The following is a 27781-nucleotide window of genomic DNA, read 5'->3' as shown; positions in this document are numbered from 1 at the left end:
GATTTTCCCTCTTCAAATTGAAATTCCGGGCATTAGTTTTCTTTATGTTCAATGTCACTTTATTGCTTATTGACTAATTGTAAACTTTCTTGAGAGCTTCATTTGCTTTCTCTACAAGGAGTTCTCTTGTTTTCTCAGTGACTATAATATTGCTGTGATCAGCGAAGAGCTTTTTTTCACCGTGAGTAACACTACTCGGAAAGTCATTGATGTTTATCAGGAAGAGAATTGGTCCTAATATGCTACCTTATGGATCCCCTACATTCATGTATTTTGGTCCTGATAAGTTTAGGTGTATTTGAAGTATGTGTTATGTCTAAACTTTGTACCCTATCTGCTAGATATGATGGAAAACAGTCATTAGCTACCCTTCTTATTCCTAATGCTTCTAATTTACTTAATTGAATCTTGTGGTTAACTATATCACATGCCTTAGAAAGATCCAAAAATATGGCTGTGACACACTCATCTTTGTCAAGAGCATCATGTACAATGTTTGTGTGTTCTACTATGGCTTACTCCATATTTTTGCCACTTCAGAAACCAAACTGTGATTCGCTTAAAAGATTGTATTTAATCAGGCAATTCATTAATCTGTCTTTCATAATTGTTTCTATTATTTTTGGGAATGGTGACAGCAGGGAAATGGCCAGTATTTTGTATGTCTTCTGCATTACTTAGGTACAACTCTTGCCTGTTTTAACTGCTCTGGAAATGTTCGTGATATGAAGGATTTATTTATTGTATTTGTTAAGGGGCCTTGTATAATCTCTACGCATTGTTCCAGAACACACATTGGTATTTCATCTAAGCCTACTGACTTTTTATTTTTTAATTTTTGAACACTTTTATTGACTTCATTCTCTGTGGTTGGAAGTAACATCATTGTATTTAGTGTGGCATTATTTATGGGTGTCATATTTGCTTTGGGGAATATTTGCTCAGCAATACTTGAAAAAATGCTGATTTACATAGTTTGCTAAGTGTTGTGGATCATTTATTACCTTATTCCCCTCCCTTAGCAGTACATTATTTTGCTTTTCTTTGCCTCTCCCCATTTCCTTTTTTATAACATTCCAGCCTGCTTTGCTTTTACTCTCAGCATCACATATTATTTTGTCATTAAATGACTTTTTTTACAGCAATCAACATCTTCCTATAGATCTTTTTGTATCTATGATAAAAATTTAAGAATTCTGGAGCATTGCTACTCTTTTTCATGGAACTAAGGTATTTAAATGTTTGGGACCCTCTGGGTCTAGTGAAGCAGGGGATTCAACCCATCAGTTTTGACCAATGATGTCATACATTACTCATAGATAATAACATCTTCACTTTCGGCCATAGATAATAAAACAGTTCTGTGTTCCGGATAAGCGCTATCATTGTACATTAAAGTAATTGAATGTGACTTTAAAAGAGATTGCTGCATATTGCTCAAAATATTCTTCATGTGCATTTATATAAATAATTGCTTGTTTGCAATTCATTCAGTACTTAATTTAGTTCTTAGTGATATTGAGGTAATTTGGACTGTTAGTTTCTTCTTTTACGACAATTTTTAGTATCTCAGTTTTGTTTGTAGGTATGGATTTATCTGTTCAGATGAACTTGGATGATTTGAGAGAGGCTATGGGCGTAGACATGTTGGCCACGATTTGTTTTTTACAAATGTGTGGCCTCGTTGCCGAGTATGTTCAATATCGTGAGTGCAGTGAACATACGCACCTCGCAAGTAAACTTCATCACCGTAGTCAGACTTATTCATATGGCGCTGCAGCGAAGATCGTTTGTGGCGGGATGTGGTTCGAAAAATCTAAGCTCGCGTTGAGAGTCATTATGAAAATCACATACTGTTGGTGTTTGAGTTATCTTGTGTGGCTACGTGTTGATGAATGTCATGTGGTAAGTACAGTTGTGGATTGGTACTCTTTTTGTAGGGAAGTTTGTGGGGAATACATGAAATATTGGGGGCCGTTGGGGGGGGGGGGGGGCGGTTGTCATGGTCGAAATTGATGAGTCGCATTTTGGCAAAAGGAAGTACCACAGGTGGGGGGGTCTAGTGAAGAAGGTGATACAACCTGTCGGCTTTGACCAATGACATCAGAATTGGCCAGAGAGCATTTATTACAGAGATGAAAGAGCTGACAAGACTGTTCAGAAACAAAGGAATATGAGAGACGAAAAATTTACTTGACATATATCAAGGCAAGCAGTATTTCACATGAGGGATATCGCGTGTTTGTATTGCTGTGGAAAATAAAGGAGAAAAATGTATGGAAATATTGGTAGCATAGAATACCTCATGTCACATATATATGGGTTGCATCTCGAACCTCATTCGAACTGTATTGGTTAACTGCAGCACGGGATACAGGTTTAGCATACTGTGGATTTGGTGCATTTTTTAAATAGTGTGTGTTTTTCATCAACGTCTCCCCTTGATACCTGCTGTCGTCCATCTGTTTTTGTGAGGTGTTGATATAGACATGCATACTTTTGGAAATGCCATTTCAAATTTCAATTTAAATAGTGTGGAGAAATCAGAGAATTTCGTATTCACATTGGTTTCCTTATACACTTCATCCCAACTTTGTTTTGCTTGAAAATCTTTTATTTTGATTTCTGACTGATGTCGTTTGTAGGCTTGTAGTTTGGGAATGATTCGATGCCTGATTTTACTGTTGTTATTTGACATAGATGGTCTGATAGTCCGAGATCTTTTACAGCTACATCACAGTTTCCCCTGTCCATATTTGTGGCCACATGGTCAATTACTGATGCAGTCACTGTAGTAACCCTTGTTGCACTATTCACCAATAGGGACACGCCAAAACGTTGAAGGATGTTTGTGAGGGTGCTGCTGGATTCATTTATGATGTTAATGTTGATGTTAATATCCCCACACAGAATTCTGTTGGCCTCTGTACTTGAGACTTAATCTAGAACTTCTGTTAATTTATTGAAAAAAGTGTGTACACTACCACTGGGAGATCTATACATAAATAAAATGATTAATTTCTTGCTGATATCAAGCCTTGTTAATTCAATAGCTGATATTTCAAAGTGTTTTTCTTCACTTGCTATACTGAGGTCATGTCTTGATTTGAACTGTGTTCCTTTTCTGATATAAATGCCTGATCCTCCACCCCTTGAAGCAGTTCTGCAGTAAGAGTTTGCCCTTTCATACGATGATAATACTACACATTGGATTTCTCTGTCTCTTCTACAGTGCTCAGTAACACAAAGTACTGTGCAGTTCAAAGATTGGAGCTCAACTTCTAATAGTTGCATTTCATTTTTTATTGATTGCATGTTTTGATGGAGGATTGTTAAGTCTGTGAAAAATCCCATGTTACTCTTTCCAATTGTTTGTTTTTCTTTGTGACGTATGGTGTGTGTGATATTTGGAGTGTTAAAATCTGTGTTGTGAGTGATTGTTTCAGTATTTTTTAGAGTGCTGGAAATATTCTTTAGGGAGGTGAACCAGTTGTCTAGTGATCTATGGAGCACTGTACGAATTAGTATGACACCGATCATAGAAAAAGGGAATCTGTAATTATTACGACATACAGCGCATGTAGTGAACGCCGAATGTTTGCATGTGCATGGTTTTTTGAATGTGTCTAATTCAAAACAAAAGTTGGGTTACATTCTTAAGCAGTGCTCTGTCATCACACAGTATGGCAACGTAACACGCATATCTATCATTAGAATTACGTAGAAATTAAATAAAAAGGAGTACCAGAAGCGAGTTCGTATCACAAATATCATGCTTATAAACCAAGCGCCTACTCGCTTGGTCAGGGAATCCTTGATTACTAGCCACCATACGAAGTATGTAAGCACGTGTAAAATGTTCAAACTCCGTTTTCTCGAAAATATTTGAGAATTGCACCTTGCTATTTGCATATTTTGAAGTCCTAGTCGTGCCCTACACACACTGTTAATAGGATCCAAATTAGTGAAGGGAAGTTCATACAGTAACGTTGTAATATGCACCACATCTGAGTCCTGGCGTGAGACACTCCATCATCAGGCGTATAATTATTGTATACAGATACATTTGTTTTTACGCATTGAACATCGTTTCTAGAAACAGAATCTGGTAACATTTTCCATAGACAGTTTTCTTTGTCTTTTATCACACACTTTAACTGGAAACAACGTATTTCCAAATCGAGATCTGGTCTGCAGAGTCGATTAACGGACAATATCGACTGTCAATATTTCGGTGACACCTGTTTTGATTTTCGAGGCGGGAAGTGGCGTTGTGGTTTTGTCGTAGTGTTTGAGAGAGGTAGGTCGTGTACCGAAGTTATTAAGTATTTCATTAACAATTGAGTGTTGTTTTTCAGTTAGTTTGTCTTGTGACGTTATACTTTCAGACACTTCGCAACATAGCGTACCAAAAATAAGGGGTTTGGGAGATATCTTTAAAGCGTTGCATTAGTTGAATTCCATCTCATGGATACTAAATCAGTTTAAATGTGTTTTGGAGTGTTGTAGAAGAATTTGTGTAGCGTAAAATAATGCTTTACAGTCTGTATATACCGGTAAGTGGAACTCGTATGGTTCTTAAACTCCCTTCTTTAGCATCACATGTAGAGAGTTCTTTGTCGGTGATGGCAAAATGATTGATTGCCAGACAACCTTTTTTTGTAAATCTGTCTGTTGTGTGCATTAGCCCAAGTTGATATATGCCATTATCTATTCTGAGATACGCTAGTTAGCCGGGAAATACCTAAAGGTAACAGTAAAGTACTAATGCAGTGAAGTTTATGCTCAGTGTTGAAAATTAGGGAAAAATCTTAAAGTTCACATGAATACCACTTGAATCATGTCAGTTTCCTCTTGATTAATATTTTCTTTTTAGTAATTGGGGAAGAGAGCTGAGAATGTGCTACTGGTGCATGTGAAAAGCAGGGTTTTCAGGTAACTGGAGATACAAAACTTTATATTGAACTTGAGTGAAATGAGTTTTACTTTGATTAATAATTCTCATACCATAAAAAGGGAATCTTACAAAATAATTAGTACACTCGTGGAAAGCAGATTGTCATTTTCTTCAATTTGTGTAGATGTGAGTTTCTTAGTTTCATGACAGTGTGTGCCTCTGATCTAGCACAGATACATCTTTGTGGTATGGATTTAGGTAAGGCTGAACATTTTACTTTCATGGAAACCTCCACAGCATTTCTCCAGACTAAAATCGTACCATATTAATTTTGCCTTTTACATTAATGTGCCAGATGATATGATTGCCACTATCCTTTCAATGCAAACTGTTCTCTCATTCACAGTCGCAGACTTTGAGAGACATTTTTATTTTATTATATCATTTTCTTTCTGCACATATAGTCACCATATTTGTGACTTAAGCATAATGATTTATAGCTTGTAAATATGGATTGGCAATGGCTTCAGTAATTAGTACTACAGATAACTGCCAGCAGATACATTATCAGAAACATGTGCCACAGAGGCTTGACATTTGATGCTGCCTCAATAAAAGGCATGCCCTAGTCAATCAGCATGTAGTTACTGTCGTATCCTCTTAAAGTGCGATATTAACGATCTGGTCAGCTGAAGAATAGAAAATGTAAACAATTCATTTGGTTACTGTATGCACAACATAACTTGGCCTTTTTCTAGGAACAAAAAAATCTATAGAATCAGGACAACTCGGGGCTAGTATGAAATGTTTCTGCCTATTGCCTGCGTTAGCTTCTAAACAGTACAACAAGCAGTTATTTCCCCTAAATGTCTCCTACCTCCGCAGCAGCCTAAAAACTGTTCATTGGTGGAATGTTTGCATTACATTCATCCCCTTCAAAAGGATTGAGTTGTATTGTGTGTATAATACATTAAGCACTGTCTTCATTGTTGTTAGATGAGTGTAACTGCAGATATAGATACAAGATTTTTCCTTTGTTTATGTGTTCGGAATAATACTTGTGATCTCTCCAAATCAATCACCTGAGCAGCTGTCTATAGCCACCAATTAATGAGTGTTCTGTTGCTGGGTTAGACAGTGCAAATCAATGGCAAATATGCCTTATGTGGAGAGTATTGTAATGTTTCTAGAGATATTGTCAGTCCATTCTCAAGGGCACACTGAATATCTTAATAGATAATGCATGAGGTACTGTTTTAATTCACATTCTGGATGCAAATATAGTTTCTTTAATAGTGTCTGTTGGTGGGTACAGAAATGAACTGAGCTTTGCAAGAGTTCTTCTATTTGTGAATTAATCTAGTCACAAAAAGTCTATATAAGTCAGTAACAGATTACCTAAGAGTAAATGATAAGGCACAAGGACAAATAAGAAATACAGGGATATATACTGGAGAACCAGAAATCCATTGACAAACTTTCGGTGTTGGTAGTATAGTTCAAAACAACAAAAAATATGCTGTAAACATAGGCTCAGAAATGAATACCTTAAGAGCTATGGACCTTGTTCAATAGAGGAGATGTATTTCACCATAACGAAGATGAACAAATGTTCATTGCTCTTAAGGTATGCATTTTAGAGCCTATTTTTACTGGACATGTTTTCCTTGTTTTGGTCCCACCTATGAAAGTTTGTCAGTGGATTTCACTTCTCCCTTTCGAAGATATGGCAGGTTCGGGAATACAGAAGCTTCCGATTCCACCTGTCTGCTTTGACCCATGAGGTCACCAATATAGCAGAAACGACCATTCTCAACGTTTCCAATATGGTGCCTATTACGTCATTACATAAATGACAACAAACATGAAAATACATATAAAACCAACACACAAATCTCTCTCCAAAAATATAATCAAACTAACGGGACCAGCGCGGGAAATTGGTGGTTTTTGGGTGGGGACAAAACAAATTTAAACACATACAGACACACACCACAATCCCAAACCACACAGGATGACGACATAAAAACACCACAAATTTCCCAATTCCGCTACACTTACAATATCAAGAGGAATCGGTCACTTCCCTTCACCCAGATAGCTCAACCACAATTGTCGATACCACAAAATAAAAAGCAACTAATCCAGAAATTGTAATCATGCCGCAACTATCGATACCACAAAACCAACACCTAAAACAACAAAAATTGGAATCGGACACTTCGCTTGACCCATATAGGTCAACAGCAGCTCACAATACCAAAACACACATAGCTATGATGTTGTTGTTGTTGTTGTTGTTGTGGCCCTCAGTCCTGAGACTGGCTTGATATAGCTATGATGACACATTGAAATTGGACCCTTCTCTTGACCTATATAGGTCAACTCATGATACCAAAACACACAGAGTTATGACACTTTGGAATCAGTCACTTCCCATGACCTATGCAGCTCAAATACAACTGACAATACAAAAAAAAATTGAAATAGAGTACTTCCCCCTCAGATACATAAATCAACCGCAAGTGCCGAAATCAAAACATCAACCGCCAACACATGCAGTAAATAACACCGACTCAACAACACACTCACTGAGGATCATAACACACGAACAATAGACCCAAAAAAAAACGACTACTTACCACAAAAAAGTTCTTAAACTTAGTCAAATCCTTGCCTAACAAAAGAAGCCACAAATTGAACTAAATGACTTAGCCCGCGACAAACAGCAAACCAATAATATCAAATGACATTGCAATAACACAACAAAAACTTAATTCTTAACTCACTGAAACTAATTTCCGTTCTTCTATAACAGTCACGACCGATAAATGCACACCTCAAGCACCGACACCCAAATGAACCCAATACACCACCAGAGGACACCACCAACCGCGACAAGACGACATCTATAAACACAACACACTCATAAACTAAGCTCCGCACTGTAATTACGTCACACAACACCCTTACATCACAGGTCAAAGCCGACGAGTGGGATCGGACGCCTACGTTGACCCGGCCGGTTCTTACCATTACTTTATAATATCTCAAATAGTTGCATTTGCTGAAACAAAGAGGATAAGTGGCAATAACGTTTATTTTCTAGAAGAGGAAAGTATGTTGTGTCTTTACCAAAGCAATTCAACGAAAGAGCTGGAACACCTAAATAATTATGACTACATTGAAGAGGAATGGTCAGACAGTGAGAGAACAATGAAAAACAAAGCATGTGAATCAAAATAAATGCCAGAAGAAAATAGTACTCAAGGTTTTGACACCAGAAATTAAATTAGCTATTTCAGAGAAACAGGCATTCTACTAAAATACCTCTCAAACCATACAGATAATAATCTAAATGTTTATAAATACAAGTTTAGTTACAAGAACCCACAAAGATGCTTTGGAATGATATTTTAATAATTCTGGAAATGGTATTCTTGGACACTGAATGATAGCTTCTAAAGCTCTTAAAGCAGACAGGCAAGTCAAGAAAGAGAACTGTCCCTTAGTCATTGGGAGATCATTTATTTAGCTTAGAAAAAAAGAATGGGTCCAGTACCAGTCCAAGATCGAGGTAACTCATCTCGGCTTTTACCTGCGACATCATCGAAACTTGCCAATCAACAAAACCATAATAACAAAACATCTGGGAGATAAAAAAAGAGATACTGGCAATTTTAGTTGGCTTGCATAGCTCAAACACAGTCCCCAATACCACGAACGCACATGACTCCAAAACATCGTATTGGGGATTTTCTTAGTTTACCAACCGTGTACAGGCAGGCTGACGACTCCAGCGAGCGACCAAATGGTGTAAATTGCCCTGAAGATGACCCCATTGGGGGTTGAAACTGGTTGGCGGTAAAATAAATAATGCAATTGTGACTGTAATTTTGAATAATTGATTACCTGTATAGCTCATACGAAACCCGTGATGCAAATAAACCGCAAGTAACAGAATTAAACATTGTCGAAACCTAACCAGACCAAAATGACAATACACTTGACGATACCCATCACCATAGACTAACAAACATAAACTTCAGCTAGCAACCCATACCACAAAATCATAAAAAACTACATCATGAATTCCGATACCAGCAGCTGAAAGAAAATTACGTACATAAGTAAACACACCACATTTTGTACTGTTGGACCACAATGTTATCGCACGTGGTTTCCCACGTCTGTTCTTGGAAACACATGATGACATTATGGTAAACAAGTACAGTGGTGACTAAGGAAAATGTATTGCACTGCGAATGATCTCAGAACGGTCGTGCATATACTAGTAAGTGTGCCCTCGTGAAATACAGTGAGACTCAGGTGCTCTAGTATTGTGGTCGAATAATACAGGAAAAAAAGGGCCAGCTAAGAACTAAATCTAAGCCCCACCTCCCTCCCCCATCTCCCCTTCTCTCCCCCCCCATCTCCCCTTCTCTCCCCCCCCATCTCCCCTTCTCTCCCCCCCCATCTCCCCTTCTCTCCCCCCCATCTCCCCTTCTCTCCCCCCCCATCTCCCCTTCTCTCTCCCCCATCTCCCCTTCTCTCTCTCCCCCATCTCCCCTTCTCTCTCTCCCCCATCTCCCCTTCTCTCTCTCCCCCATCTCCCCTTCTCTCTCTCCCCCATCTCCCCTTCTCTCTCTCCCCCATCTCCCCTTCTCTCTCTCCCCCATCTCCCCCTCTCTCTCTCCCCCATCTCCCCCTCTCTCTCCCCCATCTCCCCCTCTCTCTCCCCCATCTCCCCCTCTCTCTCCCCCATCTCCCCCTCTCTCTCCCCCATCTCCCCCTCTCTCTGCCCCTCTCTCCCTCCCCTCTCCCCCCTCTAATCTCCCTCTCTCCTCTCTCTCCCCTCTCGAACCCCCCTCTCCTCTCTCTCCCCCCTCTAACCCCCCCTCTCCCCTCTCTCTCCCCCCTCTAACCCCCCTCTCTCCCCCCTCTCTCCTCTCTCTCCCCTCTCTAACCTCCCTCTCTCCCCCCTCTAACCCCCCCTCTCTCCTCTCTCTCCCCCCTCTAACCCCCCTCTCCCCCCCCCCCCGCTCTCTGACCTGTCCCCCCCCCCCGCTCTCTGACCTGTCCCCCCCCCCCCTCTCTCTCTCTCTCTCTCTCTCTCTCTCTCTCTCTCTCTCTCTCTCTCTCTCCCCCTCTCTCACCAAGCGAGTGGCGCAGTGGTTAGTACACTGGACTCTCATTCAGGAGGACGACGGTTCAATCCCGCGTCCGGCCATACTGTTTTAGGGTTTCCGTGATTTCCCCAAATCGCTTCAGGCAAATGCCGGGATGGTTCTTTTGAAAGGGCACGGCCTACTTCTTCCCCGTCCTTCCCTAATTCGACTTTTGTCAATTTCATAAATTCTCTGCACCACTGACACCTCACACATTCAGCAATTGGAGAAATTTAATTGTTGCAGCCATGCAGTTGCTCATAGCAGCAAATAGAATAAAAAATTATTTATTTAATCATCTAAGGATCATCTTGCAATGAAATGATTTGTCAAGGTAATACAATGTCTATCATTGGACAAAATAGAACACACAGCATACACAACATGCTTTAAGAGGATAGGACAGGTAGGCTATGGGAATAAGACTGGTGATTGGCCATGCCATTGATTGAGATACCATTCTGGCAAACTGTTTAGTGATCCATGAAACCCCAAACCAGAATGGCTGGACAGAGCAGCTCCATTCTCCTGAATATGAGGTCAGTGTCCCAACGGCTGCATTGCTTCATTCGGTAATTCTTTAATGGATAATGTTTCTTCATTTGCACATAAATTGTTTCATGTAACTTGCAATGTAAAATATTGTTTCCTTCTTCACTGCTCACACATTTACACCCACCAATAATTTCAGGTCTGAGGAATGCTGTTGTGCCCCTTGACTCAGTTCCAGATTCCCTATTAAACTATGTGCTACAGTCCACCTGAAAAACTAGACCAGTGGACATTACTATCACATATTATACAGCTTTACACAAGATCCTTGTAAAAGTAGTAAACTATATTCAAGTACTGAAATTTGAGAAGGTAGTTTACCCCTTTCATTACTATCCACTACTCCTGAACCCTCAAAATAATCTTTAATTGTGTAATATCCCTTGATTTGATTTTGACAGGGAAGCTAAAACAGCTTAGGTCCAACCCGCCACTGCTCGCACTGAAACAAAGTTTATTGTGTGGTATCTCTCCCTGTATATCTAATAAAGCCAACCAATGCCCTTAAACAGTGCAAGAAGCCCCTTTACCGGTTTTTTGTTAGACACAATTTCTTCAGGTCTAGTTGTCCCAAAGATTCTGCATCTTTTGCACACCAGTGCCATGAATTTGAAGATTAGGTGTGATACAGTTTCTCCACCCTCATCATAGGTTCTGCATTTAGGGTCTTCATCCATTATACCCATTGTATGTAGATTTTTTTTTTAATTACCATGGCCGGTCATCAGTCCAGTCATGAGTTTGACCTCTTTCCTGTTCAATCCCAGGATTACAGAGCTCCTTTTAAAACATAGCTTGGTCACCATTACCTTACCACGTTTTTGTTTATGGACCTTGGTCCAAGTATTCTACACACTGTATCCAGAGCCATTTCCGTAGTTCTTGTTTGATCATAGCCTTGGTGATTGTCAGGACAGGTTCCAGTCCAATAAATGGAACTGTTGCCACTATCCTGGTCAATCTGTCGGCTTGTTCATTGCCACAAATCCCTGGGAGGCCAGGGACCCACACTAGGTTTACCCTTGTGCTTCCCCATAGCTCCACCAGAGCCCTGTGGCATTCTGCAACAATCTTAGATCTCGTTGCAGGAGCTGCAAGTGATTTCAGGGCTGTCTGGATAGATGTAGATGCTACGGTCATTGTAGCACCTACGCATATTCTCCTCCACACATGCCCTGATTGCAGTAATTTCAGCTTGGAATACAGAGGCCAGTTTTCTTAGAGAGATGATGCCCTCCGGTCTTGGCTGAATCCCGTATGCCCCTGCCCCAATACCCCTGTACGGTGTCGAACTGTTTTTTCGCATTGCTCCCTGCTTCTAATTATTATATTGTAAAGCTTGTTGAAGCTGTTGGAAGTTATTATATAGTCGGCAGGTATTTCCCCAGCCATTCCTATGTTTACCTCACTCACTATGTTAGTGTGTTTTTCTGGATATCCCGATGAGATCCATTTTTTGCCAGTTTTAAGTCTGTATGCCCCAGCTGCTGCCTCTATCTTGACCCAAAGTTGTAATGTCCAGCATGGTTCCCATCCTAGCGGTTGGTGTGCTGCTAATTCCACCTGTTATGGCTAAGCAGGCCAGTCTCTGCACCTTAGCAAGGTCCTTAGCTACAATTTGCTGTTCTTCTTTCTTCCACCACACTCGGCCCCTTAAGAAATCCTAGGTCTAACCACTGTGGTGTATGTCCAGTGCATACCTTTGGGGCTTAGGCCCCAGTTTTTACCACAAGCCCTTACGGTATTCTATAGAGTCCTTTTTGCCTTGGAACAGATACTCTTAATGTGAGGGTCCACGTTAGTTTCTCATCTAAGGTTACCCCTAGATATTTCACTATCCCCTTCACAGGCAGAGTTTCAGCAAAGAGCTTTGGATTCCAACTGGAGTGTTGGATATGCCTCTTCGTAAATGGCATCACAACAGTCTTCTTAGGATTAACCCTCAGATCCTGTTTAATGCACCAATTTTGCACAATGTCCAATCCTCCTTGTGCCGTATTTCTAACTGGGTCAGTAAATTTGCCAAGTATTACTATGACAAGGTCATCTGTGTATCCTTGGCAGAAGCATTGTTTGGAATTTAGTTCCTCAGTGAGTTTGTTCACCACTAGATTCCACAATAAAGGGGACAAAACTACTCCTTGTGGTCAGCCTCTAGTGGTGTTAATTACCATCTTTTCATTCATCGTGGTAGCCTCTACCTTCCTTCCACTAAGCATGGCCCTGGTCCAACTACTTACAGTGGTCCCTAGGTCATGCACCTCTGCGTGGAATCAAAGGTCATGTTATTGAAGGCCCTCTCGATATCCAGGAAGATGCAGAAGGCTATTTCTTGGAAATGAGGTGCTTTCTCCACCCTCCCAATGAGTTGGTGGAAACTGGTTGATATGCATGTTGGTTTGAATGTAGAGGGACCCTAATTAGCCTCCTCTCCCCAACTTATACATTTACCAGTTTTTCCAATGGTTTGAGAATGGAGGACAGACTGATTGGTCTCATATCCTTGGCCTTGGTATGATCAATACTCCCTGGCTTTGGAGTGAAGACAACCTTCACTGCCCTCCAAGCATTGGGAATAATTCCTACTGCTAGACTAAACCTGAATAACCTGCATAGCACTCTTATTAGAGTTTCTCCTGCCTTTTGCAGGAGAGCTGGAAAAATTCCATCCAGGCCAGGTGACTTGAACGGTTGGAATGTTCCCACCACCCATTGGATTTTATTAAAGTCCACACACTCCTTGGCCGATTCCCAGTCCTCTCTTAGAGTGCCTGAGAACCATTGTCTCTGCCGGATCACATTCTGGTCTGTGTTGTCAGGCAGAGCATATAGAGGAAAGTGTGTTTTGAGGAACATTTCCAGCGTCTAATGTGCTGTCTTTGTATATTCCCCATCCTCCTTCCTCAATGTACCTCCTGGATTGATGGGTACTGTAGTGAGGATTCTGTGAAGTCTGGCTTGAGCAGCCGTGTTCTCCACTTCCTCGCAGAATGCCTTCCAAGGATGTCTTCTTTGCTTGTATTATTGCAAGGTTGTAGTTGACAAGGGCCTCACGATATTTAGGCCATTGTCCTTTACTTCTCGCAATGTTAAACAGTCTTTGTACCCGTTTTCTTTGAATTTCCAAGTTATTATTCCACCAAGGCACACTCCTATTTGTGGACTTCCTGGTGATTGTGCAGTTGTCCTGATATGAGGTCACTATGGCAGAGGTAACAGCCTGTGCTACTTCCTCAAACTCCACTGGATTCCTTATCGAGGTTTTACTTTCTGATAAGCCTAAGTCAAGGTCCCTCCTATACGTCTCCCAGTCTGTTTTCCTGGGATTCCTATAGGTCATGGTCTGTCTAATTGCCATTTCAACCTTGAATTTAATGTACATGTGTTCTGGTGAGGATGGCTCTAACACCACATGCCATTGTTTGACATAGCTGCCCATCATCATGGAACCAAAAGTTATGTGAATTACTTCTTCCTTTCTGCTATTCCTGAATGTAGGTTTATTGCCCCTATTCAGGACCTCCAAGTTGTTAGCTAAAAGAAATTCAGGAAGGTACTCACCTCTACTGTTGGTGTCCTTTTTGCCCCACACTAGGTTGTGGGCGTTGGCGTCGCATCCCACCAGCAGTTGGTCACCTTGCCGATGGCAAGCCTCTACCAGTCTTCTCACCACCAAAGGAGGAGGAGAGCTGTCTTTGTAAGGAATGAATGCTGAGGCCAAAATAATTTCCCTCGTGATACCGTCCTGACATTGCTGCATTTTAATGGTAACTAGGTCCCGTGGAGCAGAAATCTATTATTAACATGAGAGAAATTCCATTTCTTACATAGATGCGTGTTCTGGAGTTTCTTAGGTTTCTAGAGTAAATCAGCTTACCTCCAGTGCCACCGAGGCCCAATATGCCCCCTTTATATAAGTAGGGTTCTTGTATCAGGGCCACGTCCACTTGCTGCCTCCCCAGGTAGCGGCTCAGAGCAGCAGAGGCCCCTTTACTGTGCTGCAGATTACTCTGCAGCACCTCCAGTCTCCGTCTTGCTGCCGTCATTGCCTTTGAGGTCTTTGTGAACCCTGATGGTGACCTGCGAGAACCCTAAAAACAATTTCAGGTCCTACACTCGCATTGCCTTCAGGGACTTCACTCTGACCTCCACCACCATGGTTCCTCCTCCTGGTACATCCTCAGGTCCTACACTCGCATTGCCTTCAGGGACTTCACTCTGACCTCCACCACCATGGTTCCTCCTCCTGGTACATCCTTCTGGTTGACCACTCTCCAGTCTTCTGTCGAGACTTTTGGGTTCTGAGCGCCTATTTTCTTGAACAGAGTCTTCGGGAAGACATCCTTAAGGATTTTTGGTACCCATATTGATACCTTTGCGATCTTAAGAAGTTCCGCTACCGTCTTCAGCAGCAGCTTTGCATCTTCTCACAGGGATATCATGGGCACCTTGCCCTTAAGCCATTCCATCATGTGCACCCGCTCACAAACAAAAATGAGGGCACCATGATCTAGATAGACCCTCCTGAAGTTGGGTCCTGGATCAGTCTCCCCCATTTTCAAAGAGAGCCATCTGTACATATTCCTCCTGCTGCGAGGTGATGGCCACCAGTGGATTGCCTTCCTGGATAACTGTCATCTTAGAAACCGAGACTGCAGTACTATAGGTCTGTTTCCCTATTTCTTGCCTTGGTTTTTTCTGGGCTCGCTTATCCAGGGAGGAGGGAGTCTTAGATTCTTCCATTATCCTCTTGCTGCCTGTCTTCGACGTTGTGGGCATCTGCATATCCCCTTCAGTCTGAGACAGTTTTTTTCTTGGGAGTCTTAGGTTCAAGTCCCTTTAATTCCCTCCACTTGTCTTTAGGAAGCCATTCTTTCCCTTCCTTTTTCCTCTGTTCCCGGCTGGGTTGGGGATTTTCTTTGCCCGGGGACTGGGTATTTGTGTTGTCCTCATCATTTCATTCTCTTCATTCGTGACAGTCCTAGATTGGACTGTGTAAAAATATTGGACTGTGTAAACATTGGGACTTTGTATGGGCACTGATGACCACAAAGTTGAGTGCCTCACAAACCAATCATCATCATCATCATCATCATCCTCATCATCATCATCATCATCATCGTCATCTTAGCCTAGCCATCTGCGGACAACATAACTGCAGTTATGAGAACTCCCCTCCTTAGTGTACTGAAGGCTCACAGAGGTCTTCTCATATGGGCAATACCCTCCAAACCTAGACCACAAACAGATTTCCCGTGCTGTATCCTCACACACCTCCAATCCACCACCACGGCTCAGCTACAAAGGAGTGCCCCCCCCACCCCCCACCCCAGTCATCAAATATCATCATCCTGAACTGGAACAACTGAACCAGGTCCTTTGCCAGGGCTTTGACTCTCTCATCGTGCCCTAAAATGACACACCCTACCCAGGATTTTTCCCACCCTTCCTAAAATTTTGTTCCATTGCCCACCAACCTACACAACAGCCTAGTCCATCTTCATGCCACTCCCTCTCCCTGTGGCAGACCAAGGTGCAAGACCTATCCATTCTACCCACCCAGCATCTCCTATTCCAGTCCTGTCACGGGCTTATCCTTCACCATCAGAAGCTGAGCGCGTGTGGGAGCAGCCATGTCATATATCAACTCAGCTGCAAACACTGCTCAACCTTTTATGTCGGTATAACCAACCAGCTGTCCAGGAAGATGAATGGCTGCTTGCAAACTGTTGTCAAGAATGAAGTTGGCCACCCAGTGGCACAACGTGCAGTAACACGCTCAGTTTCAGTGGCTGCTTCACAAACAGCCGTATGGATCTTTCCCTTTACCAATAGCTTCTTAGAACTACACAGTTAGGAGTTGGCTTTACAACACATCCTTCTTTCACGGAATCATCCGGGCCTCTATCTCAGGTAACCCACTGTCCCCACACCCTCAACCCAACAGTTTCCCCTTCCTCCATTCTGCCACCCCTTTCCTATTCACGTCGCCTTCAGCATGTGCCGCATTCCTGGTGGGATGTGCCAGCCCAAAGACCTGCCATCCTTTCCTCCCACTTTTCTGGTCAGTAAATTGGCCACCTCATTCTGAGCCACAAGTCACCATCTCCCTGTCCCTCTGCCTGCCTCCTCCCTCTCTTTCTATACATCCGGCTGACACAACTCCCAGCAAAACCATGCCACTAGCCAAAAAATAGTATTGGCATTTAGGTGTAGCCTGCACCATATAGAGGCATAGGTGTATGTGTGTGTGTGTGTGTGTGTGTGTGTGTGTGTGTGTGTGTGTGTGTGTGCGGGGGGCGGGGTTATGTTAATTACTTTAGCTCGCCAGAGGATAACAAGTGCATACTACTGTTAGTTTTATTTATGTTTGTCGTTAATTTATTACATACTGCCCAATTGTAAACACCCTTGAGGGTTTCATTCGCTTTCCCTAATAGGAGATCGGATGTTTTGTCAGTGGTTATGATGTTCTGTCGTTGGCAAAGAGAACTTTCTCTCCATGTTTTACACTGTCTTGGAAAGTTATTGATGTGTATTAAGAACAGGATTGGACCCAATACACTACCCTGACAAACACCAATGTTCATATATTTTTTGTCTGACAATTTACAAAAAAATTATCAGCAGCAGCATGTGTGGACAATCTACATCTTTTGCACCCAGTTTTCTAAGACAGAAACCACTCATTCACAGTTCCTCTTACACTTGACACTTCTAGCTTGTCTATAGTATTTTATGGTCAAGTATGAAAAGTCTTACACAATTCTAACAAAATGCCTGTAACATAATGATCCCTATTGAGAACTTCAAGTATCATTTTTGTGACCTCTACAGTTACTGATATTTTACTTCTTCCACACTGGAAATCAAACTGCTTCGTTAAAGAAGTTGTATTTAGTCATGTAACTCAGGAGTTTCTCTTTTATGCTTTCTTCAGTTGTTTTTGAGAGCGAGCACAGCAGTGAATCTGGCCTTTAAATTATTTCCACATTACCTTTCTTTAGTAAGGGTACCACTTATGCATGTTTCAGGTACTCTGCCGCGCGGAGTGGCTGCGCGGTTTGAGGCGTCATGTCACGGACTGCGCGGCCCCTCCCGCCGGAGGTTTGAGTCCTCCCTCGGGCATGGGTGTGTGTGTTGTTCTTAGTATAAGTTAGTTTAAGTAGTGTGTAAGTCTAGGGACCAATGACCTAAGCAGTTTGGTCCCTTAGAATTCTCACACATTCGAACATTTTCAGGTACTCTGGGGAGACACATGAACTTAATTGATCAACTTATTATCTCTGTTAAAGGGGCCTGTGGGCTATGTATGCACACCTCCAAAACATACAGGAACCTCAACTATGTCTCCTGATTTCTCATTTCTTAATTGTTATTCTCTCTTCTAAAGTTCTAGCTCTGATGTGAAAAATAACATCGTTGTGCTTTCTGTATAAGTCACTGCTAGTGCTACGTGTGTTTCAGGAAGATTTTGCTGCAGCTTCTCTGCAATACCAGAGAAATAATCATTTGCAGAATTTGCTAATGCCCGACAACTTTCTATTACCCGATTCCCATCTTTGATTTGTATGTTGTTATACTTGCGTTTAAATTAAAAACCTTAATGTGCAGCATGCAAAAGATGTTTTTCTTTTGAACTAGCCTAATGTAGTTTCTTATACTTGTCTACCTTTTTCAGTTTCTTGTTGTATAATATCTCCCACCACTTTGCTATTGTTTCCTGCATTATATATTAATTTGTCATTGAATATTTTTTTTTTTTTTTTTTTTTTGCTGCAAGCAGTATCCTCCTATATATATTTTTATAACTGTGAATACCTCAAGGAACTGGATTTGTGTAGTGCTTTTGGCACTGGATTTGTGCAGTGCTTTCCCAAAGAACTGAGGAATTTCTAATACCCACAGTTATGTACCTGTTTTCCTTAGCTGCTACAGTAGAAATAGCTACTTTTGGAAATGGAGCCTCAAAAGTTAATTTAAACAATGTGCAGAATTTAGTGAACTGGCACCTAAACCTCCAGATGTCAGACACTCAGATCGGTACCAAATGTTGTATGTGGATAGAGTATCAAGCAAAACACCGATTTACTGAGTGCTATGTGCTGCCAGCTAGAACATGCCCAAACGGTAATCAAAAGTAACACCACAACTACGGAGCACATGAGAGGCATATCTGTGAGTGACAGTTTTGTAGATCTCTCGTGGGTGAGATCATAGAGCGTAAGGTTGTTGTACCAAGAGTCGCCTATTCAAACCACATTGATGACAATTTGTTTTAACTGTTTACAAGTGAAACTGTTACAGGGAAGAACATTGTCCTGTCATGTAAAAGGACCTTTCAGAGTTTGTAACAATGTTGTTTTGGCAGTCTGCTTTTCCTTTGTTTGTTGAAGGTAGCAAACTTATAGAGTAAATTGGTATATATATATATATATATATATATATATATATATATATATATATATATATATATATATATATATATATATATATATATATATATATATATATATATATATATATATATATATGTGGTATTCTATCGGACATGTACGACAGAACAGACACAACAGGTGATGAAGTTGATAGTGCATTTGTAGTTTTCACAGAATAAACATAAACAATCGGAAGAGTAGACTAAAGAAACAATTGCATCACACGTATGGCAGTATTGATAGTCCTATACAACACTTTCAGAAGGAAAAAAAAGTCGTAATTGGGGTATGAAATCAGTACCTTTGGTACAGCAATCTAACGCTGTACTAACTTCCCCATGGAAGCCATGCATATTAGTAACTCTCAATCATGCTTTTCCTGTACTCCATAGTTGTGGTGTTACATTTAATTAAGACTTATTCCTGTTATGCTGGACAACAGCACATAGTACAGACTAAATCGGAGTTTTGTTTGATACTCACTGTAGTGTCCTGCGGTTGGCAAGAAAGACTAACAATCAAGTTTGAACGCACTATTATAATAAAAAGCTTTCTTGGCATGCACTAATTTCCAAATGCAAGAACAAGAAACACAGCAGTTCATGTGGTGGCAAAACCAGATAAGAGCACAAGACAATAAAGAAAATAATGACCAAAATACTACTCTACCAATTACAAAGATACAACGTGTTACTGAATGCTATGGCGAGTGTCTAGTATGCTAGAGCCGGCATAAGTATTGGGTGGAGCTGTCCTAACTCTAGGTGCACACTGCCGGTCTGACCCTGCTGGCATGCTTATAATGCCAATTTGGCAGAGTGCAACACGTAGGTACATGAGTTCAAATTGGTGGATCACTGTCACATGTCTTTTTGTGAAGCAGTTCTGTGTTTATGCAGAAAGCCTGTTATTGTGTACATCCACTGGCGATGTTTCGTTCTCAGCTCTTGAAGGGAGGTCAGCAGCCCACATCACTTATCTGTTGTGCAGGCCCTCTGACTGATAAGGGGCTGCTATGACATTTCTCCCCCAGGAAAAAGAATGCACAGCACCACAAACGTCCATTGGAGTAGGGGCGTCGTAGTTGACATCCATGGGTTCGTGGCCGGCAGGGTTGGGAGGTGGTGACGCAGCAGGGGCAGCTGGCAGCAGACACAGTGGCTGGGGTTGAAGTGGAGGTTCCATCACAGGGCGGCTGGCGATATGCACTGGCAGCTCCCCTGGGGTGTCGTGGTCCAACAGATGGGGGCGGAGCTGGTTGAGGTGCCGGCAAAACTGTCAGCCCACTGGAGAAACGCCATTGCCTGGACGCAGAGCTTGGTGATGATTTCAGGCACCCAGCTTGCCTGTGGATGAGACAAGATACACCCAGGCCTCCTGCCTGATGCAGAAGGAGTGTGCCAGAATGTGGGCGGGAGGATGAGAAACCTCGGGAACAAGGACTGATAAGGGAGAGCAGAATGGTCAACCGTGAAGTATCTCCACTAGACTTTTACTGGCATAGTGGGTGGTGCGGTATGTAGCCAAAAAAAGAAGCATGGCGTCCTCCAAAGGGTGATGGCGTCCTCCAAAGGGTGATGGCTCAGCAGCTTACCGAGCTGGGTCTTGAACTTCCGCACAAAACTTTCTGCCCGGCCATTTGATGCAGGGTGAAATGGGGCAGTATGGATGAGGGAAATTCCATTGGTAGTACAGAATTACTTAAACTCGGTCAAAGTAAACTGTGGACCATTATCTGTAATGATCGTTTTGGGGAATCCCTTGATAGCAAAGAGATGCTGGGGAATTTTGATAGTCTCAGCAGAAGTGGTGGTCATCATGCGGGAGACGTAAGGGTATCCCGACCTAGAGTCTATCAGTATGAGCCACTTGGAACTGAGAAATCCAAATGGAGACGCTCCCACAGAGCAGCTGCATCCAGCCATGAAAAATACTGGCACTGGGGTGCTGCCTGACGTGTTTGGCACGTGGTGCAGGCTGACACAAGGGAGGCAATGTCTTAATCCAAACTGCACACAGTAAAGGTGTCTGTGGGCCAACTGTTTGATGAGGATGATGCTCCAATGGCCAGTGTGGAGGAGGTCGAGGTGCAATGCATGTGGTGGTAGAGATCTTGCAGCATCTGATCCTGAGCGGTGGCCCGCCGGACTGCATCAGCATCCAACGGAAGCCTGTCCAGAGCTGTGACCACGTCTGATTCCACATGGAAACAAACCAAGGGGGATGCATCAAACTCACGGTCCTCCCCGGCAGGCAGTCGGGACAGAAAATCGGTGTTTGCTTGCCGTTCAGATGTACAATAGACAACATTGGTTGAACATCAACAGGAAGAGCGCCCAACGCCGGAGGCAGTGCACTGTCCAGGTAGGCACTGCTGTGCCCGGGAGAAACAAAGAAACCAAAGGTTTGTGGTCAGTCTGCAGAATGAAATGATGACCATAAACAAAATTGTAGAATTTCGTTAGGCCAAAAACCAGTGCCAAAACTTCCTTTTCAATTTGACTATAATTGATTTGAGCATAGGTCAGTTTTTTGGATGAGAAAGCTACTGGCATCTCAATGCTGTCGACTGCTTGTGAGAGCACTGCGTCCAGGCTATAGTCTGATGCATTGGCGGCGATGATTAAGGGCAGGGGATGATTGTAAGTGGCCAGACAAGGAGGGCAGAAGAGAGCTGACTTGAGATGTGTGAAAGCCTGTTCACACGCCGTGTTTCAAACCCAATGCGCACCCTTGCACAATAACCCGGTCATGGGTGCTGAAATCTCGGCGGTGTGCGGTATAAAACGCCAATAATAGTTGATTTGGCAGAGAATGGATTGCAGTTGGTTCACGTTGGCGGGAGGAGGCAGGTTTCGAATCACTTTGACGTACTCCGTGTAGGCTACAGGCATCAATCGTGAACCTGAGATAACTGACCTCTTGTGCAAAAAAGTCACACCTTTCTTTCCGGCAATGCAGGTTAGCATAAAAAAAACCTGAAATAACCTATCCAGCTTGTCTGCAAGGTCCACTGCGGACATGCCATTGATAGTGACATCATGCAGATAATTTGCCACCCTGAGCACCTGGCTTGTGAGGCATTCCAAATAACATTGGAAAATGGCAGGGCTGCTGGCAATGCCAAATGGGAGGTGGTTGTACCAGAAAAGGAAACACAGGGTATTGATGACTAGGATCTGCTGCGATTCATCGTCCAGCGGCAGCTGCAAATAAGCATCGGGCAAATCAATTTTGGTGAAAACGGTTGAGCCCACAAGACGTGTGAGTATATTGTCCACCGATGGGATAGGATATGCATTGATGATGGACTGAGAATTGACTGTGACCTTAAAATCGCCACAGATGGGTAAAGCACCGTTTGGCTTCTCAACTGTCACGATAGGTGTTGCCAAGCGACTGTGCGCGATGGGAGAAAGGATGCCTTCGTCTTGTAAGCGGCGAAGTCTCGGTGAGTCTGGGAGGGCCTTAAAAAAATGAGGGACAGCAGAGGGAAGAAGCTGATCATGTGCTGTGAAACCATTCATCCCTGGTGTGGAGGATGAGAACAATGTTTCATATTTGCTGAGGAATGGGACAAGGAGGGGATCTAAACCACCTGTACCTTGTCCTGCACTGACAAACCCAGAGGACCAAAAATGTCAACACCCAAAAGGTTAGTAGTACTGGGAGAGCTGACCATCAATTGTAAGAGATCTGTGAGTGGAAAAATGCCGTCGACTGATATTGGGTAATTACTGAAACTATGCAAGGCATGAGTGTATAGGGATAAAACCAGTGAACCCGAGTGCTGGTGTGTGGCACCATCCACAATAGAAATGGATGATGTTGTGTCGATTTGGAAGACCACCGGGACATGTGCTACCTCCAAGGTAAGGAGAAAACAGGCCTCTGATTGAGGAATGATGGAGAATACTTGTCTGTCAATGGAAGATTCGTGACAAGCTTGTGTGTCCGCAGGAAGCGTGGCATCTACGCGATGTTTCTGTGAAGCCTGACACACCACGGTGATATGGCCCGCTCAGCTGCAAGCCGTGCACCTTGCTTGCCGGTGGGGGCACTCCGACCATTGGTGAGTCTAGAAACAGCCCAGACAGGATGGAAAACAAGTGAAAGATTCTCTGTCACTGGATGGACCAACAGATTGACAAGACTCTTGTTTGGCGCTAGACAAATGGCGAGCCATGAAAACAGCCAGATCAAGACGCAGCCGTTGTACTGGTGAGACTGTTCAAATGCACGAATGATCAGCAGGCAGGTGTCGAGGGAAGGGTCCTGCAACTTGAAAATATCAGCCCGAAGACCCTCATCTGGTGTGTGAACCACCACCATATCGCGTATCAACAAAGAGGCATAAGACTGCTTGCAGGCAACGTTGGCGCACCGGAATTTACAATCATCGGAGAGACACTGGAGCGTCATAATCCATTCCCGATATGTCTGACCTGGGGACGTTCTACAAGAAAAGAAAGTCTGACACGGATGGAGCTGACATGTGTTTTTGTGCAAAGTACTCAAAAAGGCAGACCTTAATATGGGTAAAGGAGAGATCACGAGGGGATTGCTCAGGATTCAGTTGTTGAATTAAACAATACACCTGTGGTCCGACTGTTCTGTTGCTGTTGGGGGGGGGGGGGGGGCCGACTTTGATTTTTCATTGTGGATCCCAGGTGCCAGTAAATGTTGTTCCAGCAGTTTGAGATAATTTGAACATGCTTCGACAGACCTATCAAAAGCAGGAAACCTTGGTGGATCCTCATGCAAAGTGTTCAATTTACTCATGATGGAATCAACTCTACGAGCTACCTCTTGCAACACTGGGGAGTTAGGGCGAAGTTCTTACCGTGTGAGAGCTGCCTGAATCTGCTATTGTGTTTCCATCAAGGACTGAAGTAGTTCCTCTGAGGAGGCCATTTCATTCGAAAATGGAAGTTTTACCTTTGTTGCCAATTTACTGTAGTGTCCTGCGGTTGGCAGGAAAGAACTAACAATCAAGTTTGAACACACTTTATTATAATTAAAAAAATGCCTTCTTGGCATGCACTAATTTCCAAAAGCAAGAACTACAAGAAACACAATTCTTGTGGTGTCAAAACCAGATAAGAGTACAAGACAATGAAATAAAATAATGACCAAAATACTACTCTACCAATTAAAAAGATACAACATGCTACTGAAGACTACGGCGAATGTGTACTATGTTAGAGACGACTTAGGTATTGGCCGGAGCTGTCCTAATTGTAGGTTTACACTGCTAGTCTGACTCTCCTAGCGTGCTTATAATGCTGATTCAGCGGAGTGCTTCGTGTAGTCACATGAGTTCCAATTGGTGGATCACTGTCATATGTATTTTCATGAAGGAGGTCTGTGTTTATGCGGAAAGCCTGTTATTGCTCACATCCTCAAGCAATGTTTCGATTTGAGCTCTTGAAGGGAGGTCGGCAGCCCACCTTGCTTGTCTGTTGTGCGGGCCCTCTAACTGATAAGGGTTGGTTTTATGCGGTGTTTGCTGTGGTTCTGGTATTCGTGCAGTTGTGTGATGAATTTTTGTGCGATTTAGTGTTTTCGAGATGAATTCAACAAAGAAATGATATCGTCAGTCTTTCAGGAACGCCTAGTCTGTTGAATTTCCGTGTATTATACAATTGTGGAAAGGTGAAATATTCGCATTCTGTTCCATGTGATACAAACATTGCTTACGGAGGAAGAACTGAATTAATAAATCGTATTAAATCCGTTAAACACATCTCCAACACGAAAATGAAGGGTAGCAGTAAGAAAATAGATTCAATTTTTACCACCCTTGGAGCTGACCTTGATGTAATAAGAGCAGAATGTTTGTTCACTTAATTTTTAATTGAACATAATATTCCATTAGCTGCTGCTGATCATGCTGGTGCTCTTTTTAGGAAAATGTTCTTTGGTTTGGAAATTGCAAAAAGGTACGGTTTTGGTCATACATAGACTTCACATACTTTGAAAGAAATGGCGACAGATTCAAGAAATGAACTCATTACCTGCATGCAATGTGAACCTTTTACTTTGGCTACAGATGGGAACAATGACAGTGATGCTAAGCTTTATCCCTTAGTCGTCACCTGTTTTAGGAAAAGATAGTTACTTCGGCGCTGTCTGTCCCAGCCTTGATGGGTGATTCAACGGGGCATGATATTGGAAATCTGTTAATTTCACAGTTGGAGTATTACAAAATACCAGTTGAAAATTGTGTAGTGTTCTGTTCAGACAATGCTCCAGTCATGATTGGAAAGAATAATGGAGTTGCTGCTGTTTTAAAGGAAGCACAGCCATATGTCTTTGTGCTTGGGTGCTCTGTCATTTGATTAACTTGGCTGCTGAGAAATGTGCAAGCAGTTTGCCTGTTAAGATTGATGAACTTTTAGTTGGCATTTTCTATTATTTAGAAAAGAGCTGCAAGAAGTTCCAAGAGCTTCACACAAGGAAACTAAGAAGATATTAAAACATTATTGCACAAGATGGCTATCTTTAGGAAAGTATATGCAAGGACTGTTGGAGCAGTGGAATCCTTTAGTTGGGTTGAAGATGAGGCGCGTGTTGGTGCTCAGTGTGCACCAAGTAGCTGAACATCATTTACAATCCCAAAAGCTGAGCTTCATGGTTCTAAAGACCATAGAAAGAGGGAGGCTGTCAAGTCAACAGAATTGGTTGCCCCCCCCCCCCCCCCCAAGAGATTTGCATCTGACACTCATGTGCTGAAGGACAACATTATTCAAAGCCATGAAGAAAAACTGTTTCTCTCTTAAGGCTTAAACCAGGCATACTGTGCTGCTGTCATTCCTGTATTTGAGAATCTCAGTTCTGCAGAGTGCTTCCCATCAAATCCATAAACTGTTAGAACTAATGATGAACCTATTACAGCAGCTTCTTTCCGGTTTTTTAAACCTAAAGTTAGAAAGAGTTCCCTGTTACAGAATGTTCAGTACCATCTTAATGAGAATCAGAGAGACAATGATGATCTAGTTATTGGAGTTCAGAAAATGAATTTGGTGAAGAAACTTAATGATAAAGATAAATAAAGATTATTTTTGTCTGTCAGAGTTTACTTCTGCTGTGCATGTGATTATACAGGGTGTCTATAAATGAATATCGGGATTTTAACACTTTATAATATTTATTACATTAAACTTTCAGTTTTTTATGTCAAATGAAAGAGAAACTGAAACAGTTTTACCAAGAACCTTACAAATGTTCTATGTGAGCACCATTTGTCACACGGCACACACAAAGTCTATAGCCAAGCACTGGATAGGCCGCAAGGGGCCCAATGACAGGGCCTCCACGTTCACTCGACCTAACACCGTGCGATTTTTTTCCTTTGGGGCTTCATCAAGGATCGTGTGTACGTACCTCCGCTACCAGCAGACCTCCCTGAATTAAGAAACCGGAGTGAAGCAGCTGTTGCTACAACCACTGAAGACACACTTATCTACGTTTGGGAAAAACTCTGCTATAGACTTCGGGTGTACTGTGTGACAAATGGTGCTCACATTGAACATTTATAAGGTTCTTGGTAAAACTGAGTTGCTCTTTCATTTGACATATCATTTCTAACTCTAAGTTTAATATAATAAATATTATAAAGCGTTAAAACCCTGATATTCATTTATAAACACCCTGTTTCACAAACAAGTTTCTCCTCAGTGATGAAGTACTGAAGCATGCAGAGGTTGCAGAAGTTTCCAAAATTGATGACACCAAGTTTTCTTCTGTAGAATTTCTTGTAGAAAGGTTTTCAGCATCCCTGCCGAGGAAGGGAAGTGAGTCAGCTGATGACCAATGAATGTGCTTCAGAACCAGTTTGTGGCCCTGCAGGTTGATGACTCTGCTACTGTTGAGAGCAAGAACTTGACAGATGAGCATTCATGGAGCTGATGGTGTTCCTAAGTACGATGGGTTATCCAGGCTAATGCTTTCTATTTTGACCCTACCGCACAGTAATGCTGAGTGTGAGTGTATGTTCAGTTTGGTGAAGAAGAATCACAATCAGTTTAGGTCCTCCGTGTCGAATGAAACACTAGGATCCATTTCTGTTTTGATAACAAGAAGCAGTGGTCCATGTTACATAGATAGTTTTCCTTCAGAATTTCTGAAGAAAGCTACTCATCTTCGTCTCTCTTCTGCAACCTGTGTTGGAATATAGCTAGTGTTCTGTGAACTTGAGAAAATTTTGTAAATAAGTGTAACATTATATATGTTAACATTTTTTGTAATCTCTTTCTGTGTAGTCTTTTCTCTCTATGTTTGAACACCTTGTGACACCTGCGCTCGTTAAATTTTTGAGATTTGGGATTTTCTGGATTTCTGTTTCTGAAAGTTGGCAATTATGGATCTGATAAAATAATTTTCAAGGCCTACAGTTTTTCAGGTTTCACTGAGCCTGTCTAGCTTTATTATCTGACAGTAAAGATCTAAAATTTTACAATTTCCCCTGTAACCTCTGTAATTATATGGTCTAAAATTGGAGCTGAACTTTTTGAAACCTTTGCAGCAGTTTTTACCATATGTGCCACACCAAAAGTGCTGAAAACGTTATTACTAATTTCACCCTCAACACATGTGTTAATATATATGTCTCCACATGTTATTATGATACATGGTACAGAAGTATCTAAGCTGGTTGAGATGTTTGTAAAAGAAAGGATACTGTTTCCATGTTTATCCTAAAAAAAGCATAGTTCTCTCACCCA

General features: G+C 42.2%; 1 protein-coding gene across 2 annotated transcripts in view; it reads left to right on the top strand.

Moving 5' to 3' along the window:
• The first annotated feature begins 4352 nt into the window (after window positions 1-4352).
• Window positions 4353-27781, top strand: part of LOC126457793 (spindle and kinetochore-associated protein 1-like) — a 108323-nt gene continuing 84894 nt past the window's right edge. The window contains exon 1 of one of the 2 annotated variants that reach the window (XM_050094382.1): window positions 4353-4556. Coding sequence is in view for 1 of the 2 variants with exons in the window: in XM_050094381.1 (XP_049950338.1) it covers window positions 17745-17748 (4 nt within the window). In the remaining variant the exon portion in view is untranslated. Of the gene's footprint in view, window positions 4557-17728; window positions 17749-27781 lie in introns of those variants that run through there. The other variant, XM_050094381.1, reaches the window with a different exon arrangement.

This window comes from Schistocerca serialis, chromosome 2 (genome assembly GCF_023864345.2).
Source record: "Schistocerca serialis cubense isolate TAMUIC-IGC-003099 chromosome 2, iqSchSeri2.2, whole genome shotgun sequence".
In the NCBI taxonomy this organism is placed as follows: Eukaryota; Metazoa; Arthropoda; class Insecta; order Orthoptera; family Acrididae; genus Schistocerca; species Schistocerca serialis.
Note: the sequence above shows the minus strand (reverse complement) of the source record. Positions and strands in the feature narration are given on the sequence as shown.